This window comes from Suncus etruscus, chromosome 2, assembly GCF_024139225.1.
Source record: "Suncus etruscus isolate mSunEtr1 chromosome 2, mSunEtr1.pri.cur, whole genome shotgun sequence".
Classification (NCBI taxonomy): Eukaryota; Metazoa; Chordata; class Mammalia; order Eulipotyphla; family Soricidae; genus Suncus; species Suncus etruscus.
The window spans coordinates 69,542,653-69,548,652 of NC_064849.1; the positions used below are offsets into that span (position 1 = coordinate 69,542,653).

Genomic DNA, 6,000 nt, shown 5'->3' on the forward strand with positions numbered 1-6,000 from the left:
TCAGGGCTTACTCCTGTCTCTTTGCTCCTTCCTATCCATATGCAGTTCTGGAGATCAAACCAGGACTGCCTGCATGCAAGGCAAAGTGCCCTACCTGCTATACGCTATCTCTGGCCCCAGAAGGACCTTTCACTTCTTTAAACCCCTAATGCTCTATTCTTACCTCTGTAGTGGGCATACCTATCCTCAATGACCACTCTGATTTTGTGTTCTGACGCAGGAGGAACATGTAGTATCTGTGGACCGAGATGGGATTTTGAAAGTATGGGACCTTCAGGGTGTGGAGCTGACCAGTATCCCTGCACATTCAGGACCCATCAGTCAATGTGCAGCTGTCCGGGAGCTCCGATCAGGTAATGACATGCCCTTTCCCTGCAGCTTCCCTCCTCCTCTCCTCTCCCTTCTGACTCTGTATCTTCTAGGAGGCCAGCCTGGAGCAGAACTTCTGGTGGTGACTGCAGGATTGGATGGGACCACACGCTTGTGGAATCCACTCCTGGTGAGAGAGTGGGAAGGGAAGTGGGTATGTGGGATGACCTTTCAGTAGATCAATTTCCCACCACACATGCACACACACAAGTACTGTTCCTCCCTCATCCTGTCCTCCTAGGTGTTTCAGACACAAATCCTCTTGGGACATAGTGGCCCAGTCAATGCAGCTGCCATTTCAGAGACTTCTGGCTGCCTGCTGACTACCTCAGAGGATGGTTCTGTCCGCCTCTGGAAGGTACCTAAGAAGGAAACAGGTGAGTGAGGCATGGAGAGAGGTAAAGTATGAGAGACGGGTGCTTTGGGATTATGACGGTCCAGTTGCAGTTGGAATCCCTTCTTGTATTTCAGCAGTGGATGAGCTTCTGATAAATCATTTTTCAATCTCCTCCCCTACAGATGACGCAAATATCCCCAGGAGTCCTGAAGCTATCACTGCTGTGGCCTGGGCCCCAGATGGCTCAGTGGCAGTGTCTGGGAACCAAATTGGGGAACTTATCTTGTGGAAGGATGCAAAGGCTGTGGCTACAGCACAGGTTAGTTGGGGCAGCCACAGTTCTGACTCTGCTTGCTGGACTTGGAAGTTGCCTTGTGATGCTTGGGGAGGGAGAGGGAGTGAAGCCTGTTCCTTCCAAAATATTGAAATGAACTTATGGTGTACCCTAGGCTCCAGGACGCATCAGTTCTTTGACCTGGCTCTCAGCACACACCTTGATTGTTCTCAGTGCTGATGAAAAGCTCAGCGAGTGGCAAGTGAGGCATCAGAAGGGCTCCCACTCCAGAAATTTCAGGTGAAACAGAGCAGCTGGGTTAATGATATAGCAACAGTAGTTTCCTTACCACCTCCCACACAAACTAGAGTGTAGTTGAATTATTCATGTCCATTTCTTCTTTCTTTTATTTTCTTTCTTTCTTTCTTTCTTTCTTTCTTTCTTTCTTTCTTTCTTTCTTTCTTTCTTTCTTTCTTTCTTTCTTTCTTTCTTTCTTTCTTTCTTTCTTTCTTTCTTTCTTTCTTTCTTTCTTTCTTTCTTTCTTTCTTTCTTTCTTTCTTTCTTTCTTTCTTTCTTTCTTTCTTTTCTTTCTTTCTTTCTTTCTTTTCTTTCTTTCTTTCTTTCTTTCTTTCTTTCTTTCTTTCTTTCTTTCTTTCTTTCTTTTTTTTTTTTTGTTACTGGGCCACTCCTAGCAGTGCTCAGGAATTACTCCTGATTCTGTGCTCAGGGGTCATTCCTGGTGGTACTCAGAGAGACCCTATGGGACGCTAGGATCGAACCCGGGTCGTAGTGTACAAAACAAATGCCCTATCTCTATGCTATTGCTCCAGCCCTCATGTCTTTTTCTGAGACAGGCCAGTATGGGAAAGAAGTGAATTTTTTAGGAAGAGGATGTGGCATTATGTAAGGGCATGAAGACATGAGCATGTATGGTGTGTTCTGGGGATAGCCAAATCTTTGTATTCTTAGGACAGTTTGGGTAGGTGAAGATTAAAGAGAATCCAGACTGCTTGATAATCTGTTGGAAGTCAGGAAGGAATGAAGAAATATGAATGTTACAGATTGGGGATTGGAGAGCTAGTACTGAATGTAAGGCAAGATCCCATTCAATTTCTAGTACAACATATGTAACCCCCCCCCCCCCCCCAAGCACCTCCAGGAGTCACTTTTCTTTCTTTAGCTTTTGGGTGTGGTCAGAGTTTATCCCAGGCTCTGTGCTCAAGGATAACTTTTTTTTTTGGTTTTTTGGGCCACACTCGGTGACGCTCAGGGGTTACTCCTGGCTATGCACTCAGAAATCTGGCTTGGGGGACCATATGGGACACCAGGGGATCAAACTGAGGTCCGTCCTAGGCTAGTGCTGGCAAGGCAGACACCTTACCTCTAGCGCCACCGCGCCGGCCCCAAGGATAACTCTTAGCAATATGCAGGGGACCATCTATGGTGATGAGAATTAAACCCAGGTGAGTCTTGTGCAAGGCAAGTGGCTTACCAGCTGTACCAGCTCTCTAGCTCCTGGGAGTCACTCTTGAGCACACAGTTAGGTATAACAACTGAGCACTGGTGCCTCACATCCCAATAAAGAATGTTAAAGAGTCCTAGTTTGACAGGTAAGGAAAGGGAAGTGAGAAACATGGGTATTAAGAAAAATAGAAAGGTGAGCAAAATAAGAACAATAATGTGTTTTGTTTTATACTTCACTTTTGAGAAATTCCTGAGAAACAGGTGGCTTCAAGTAAGATCTTTCTCTATCTTATACCTTTGTTTTGAATTGCAGCCTTCATCTGAATCGAGTTTTGCTGGAGGACTTTGGGTTCCTGTCAGGGTTGGGCCTGGCCCCCAGTGGTGACTCCCTCATATTTATCAATGGGGATTTGAAATTAATGAACATGAAACCAGGGGATGATCCTTCTGTTATCTGGTAAGAACCAAAATGTTGTTCCTGTTGGGTTGGAGAAAGAGAAAAAATAGATTAGTGGTCACCCTGAGATTAGGTCTAACTTAAAACACTTGTAATTATTTCTTTACTTTGACTTGGAAGTCATACCAAGAAGTTCTTGAGGCCTACTAAGGGACCTCTCCTACCAGTGTTCAGTGGACCATGTGGCACTGGAGATTCAATCTGGGCTTTCCATGTGCACAGCACATGGCTTAGTCCTTTGAGTTGCCCAGCCCTCTTTTATTATAATCTAGGGATTCTGAAACAAACCAATTTATGATGCTGTCCACGTACAAGGACCTTGATGTGATTATCCTGCAGCCAACAAATCGTGGATTTCTTTATGTCTTAGTAAGTTCTTTTTGGGTGTGTATTCAAACAAATATTTGCCATTGACTGTTTTTAATCCTTGGGACTCTGATCTAAGATAAAAAGAAGGAAATGGAAGTTTGTTCCACATTCCCCTCTCTTCCTTCTTCTGGAGTAATTTGACCTAAGAGCATTGTATATAGTGGGTTTATCTATAAGATTTTGTTGGTTAAAAAAAGGTGATACTGTTTATTAAAATAAGGGAAATTACGAACCTAAAACCAACTTTCCTTCCTTCCTTTCTCTCTTCTGGCCACACCCAGAAGTGCTCAGCGGATACTACCAGTGCTGTGCTTGGAAGTCATTCCTGACAGTGCTCAGGGTGATCATGTAGACTAGGCCAAGCATGATGTGCTGTTTTACTCTGGCCCTAGTGGGCAGTCTTTCCCTCTTTCTCTCTCTCTCTTTTTTTTTTCTTTTTCTTTTTTTTTTTTTTTTTGAGGAGTGGTGATTTTGAGGCCACATTTACTTCTAGCTCTATGATCAGGGGATGTAGTGTCAGAAGTAAAATCCTGATTTCCAGCATGCAGAGCATGTACTAAGAGCTTCCCTAATCATAATTCGGGGGGTTGTCTTGGATACACCTGGAAGTATTGGGTACTGCTTTGGAAATACCCAGAAGTACTGAGACATGCTTTGCTCTGTAGGGGTCAGATATTGCTTAGGGGATGATGAAATGCCTGGGGGAGTGAATCAGAGCAGCTGAATACTAGGCAAGCATACTAATCATCTCTGGGCCCTTCCGTACATATTTTTTTAGCTTCTTTTTCAGGGGTGGAGTGGGGACACATATCTGAATACAGCAATAAACTCAAGGTCAGAATATTGTTAGCTCTGGAGCAGAGTGGTTGTGGTATGACTAGGAAAGCACATGAGAGAAACTTTCTGTGGGATGGAAATATAGTACATTTTGATATGGGTAGTGATTTCATGGGTATGTAGAAATTTGTTGATGCACATTTAATGTTCATGAAATTTGGTGTGTACATGACAGTGGTAAACAAAAACAGAAACTTGGGGACAATGAGATAGAACTTTGGATAGCTCCCTTGCCTTGCATATGGCTGACTTGAATTCAATCCCCAGTACCTCATATGGTTCCCCCAGCCCTGCCTGGAATTCCTGAGCAGAGCCAGAAGTAAGCCCTAGGAACTGCTGGGTGTGAAGACCCCAGTTACAAAACCCCCAAAACTCAAAAAATCTGTGATCAGATCATAGTTGAAGATGCTTGGTTTGTCTGAACAGATTAATTGATTCGACCTGTTTAACCAAAGTCATCTCATCCTTTCACAGAAACACAATGAATCAGGAGAGCTTGAGCATGAATATTTTGAACTGGACTTAGAGAATTCTAATCAGACCCATGTATCCATAACTCAGGGAAAAGCAGAGTCTGGTGAGTGATGATGGGAAGCCCCAGGGATCAGGCGGTGGCTTTAGGGAACATGAAAAAGTCCTTTGACGCAGGAGCCTTGCCTCTAACACGGCCTTTGAAATGGCAGAGTCAACCTTTTTGTGTGCCAGTGCTGATGGGATGCTGTGGAAACTAGGCAGACACACCCGCAAAGGTGAATGGGCCACAGGTAACATCTGGCAGAAGGACGTGAGCACACATAACACCCAAAGTTCAGAGACCGGGAGTGTGCAGTCAGACACTGACTTTGACATGTTCTCCTGGAGGGCCATCCAACTAAAGACACGGCAGCGTCATAAGGTGAGTCTTGGACAGGGTTACCTCAGGAGGAAAGGAGGCTTCGGGTCTGACCCCACAGAGCTTGGGAGAGTCCACAGTGACTTAATGCACCACTTCCTCCTCCTCTCAGATTCACTCAGGCTCTGTCACTGCCTTACATGTACTTCCTGAATGGCTGGTGACAGCTTCAAAGGACAGAGATGTAAAGCTGTGGGAAAGATCCAGTATGCAGCTGGTAAGTATGTATATGCAAGAAGTGCTAAAGGAATGTCCCAAGATAGTTAAGTAGAGGATGAAGCGGCAGAAGAATAGGATTCTATTTTCTTTTTTTTTCTTTCTTCTTTTTGTTGTCATACCCAAGGGTGCTCTGGGATTACTCCTGTCTGGGATTTACTCCTGGATTTTCACTTAGGAATTACTCCTGGCAGTGCACTAGGGACCATTTGGGATGCCAGGTATTGAACTTGGTTTGACTATGAGCAAGGCAAGAAACCTATTTGCAGTACTATCACTCTGGTCCCATTTTTTTTTCTTGCAATAAACTAAAGGCTTAGGTGATTGAGGACGAAATAGATAACTGTAGCTTGTGGTCCTCATTGTCCCTGTTTTTGTTCTCATTATAGCTGGGCTTGTTTCGATGTGAAGGGGCAGTGAACTGCATTGATCCTTATGTGGACCCTGACTCAGGTCTGAAGCTTGTGGTGGGAGATGCTCAGGGCAATGTATACTTTCTCTCCTGGGAATGAAGATACATTTCTCAGAAACAACCACCTGTGCCAGAGTTGCAAGGCCTGACATGTTTTTTCCCTTAATACAATTAAAATTAAAAAATTAAAATAAAAAACTATCAGAAAGTCTCCAATATGGTCCTGTCTGTTCTTATGTGGATCTGAACCAAATGGAAAGTATACAGGTGTTAATTATGTTTCCTATTTGATTTAATATTTAATATTTTTAATATTAATCCTACCTAGAACTAAAAAGAAGGGAGCCAGTTCTTTGGAAGTAGGCTTTTAGAA

The 6,000-nt window shown here is 43.8% G+C and overlaps 1 protein-coding gene across 1 annotated transcript in view; it reads left to right on the forward strand.

Moving 5' to 3' along the window:
* The window catches only part of TEP1 (telomerase associated protein 1), a 46,058-nt gene extending 40,292 nt beyond the window's left edge, over window positions 1–5,766 (forward strand). Inside the window, exons 45-55 of the mRNA XM_049768727.1 lie at window positions 221–353; window positions 423–499; window positions 611–746; window positions 889–1,025; window positions 1,156–1,280; window positions 2,758–2,901; window positions 3,174–3,270; window positions 4,582–4,684; window positions 4,791–5,002; window positions 5,112–5,216; window positions 5,605–5,766. Coding sequence (XP_049624684.1) covers window positions 221–353; window positions 423–499; window positions 611–746; window positions 889–1,025; window positions 1,156–1,280; window positions 2,758–2,901; window positions 3,174–3,270; window positions 4,582–4,684; window positions 4,791–5,002; window positions 5,112–5,216; window positions 5,605–5,727 — 1,392 coding nt within the window. The 3' untranslated portion in view covers window positions 5,728–5,766. The remainder of the gene's footprint in view (window positions 1–220; window positions 354–422; window positions 500–610; window positions 747–888; window positions 1,026–1,155; window positions 1,281–2,757; window positions 2,902–3,173; window positions 3,271–4,581; window positions 4,685–4,790; window positions 5,003–5,111; window positions 5,217–5,604) is intronic.
* Window positions 5,767–6,000: the final 234 nt, after the last annotated feature.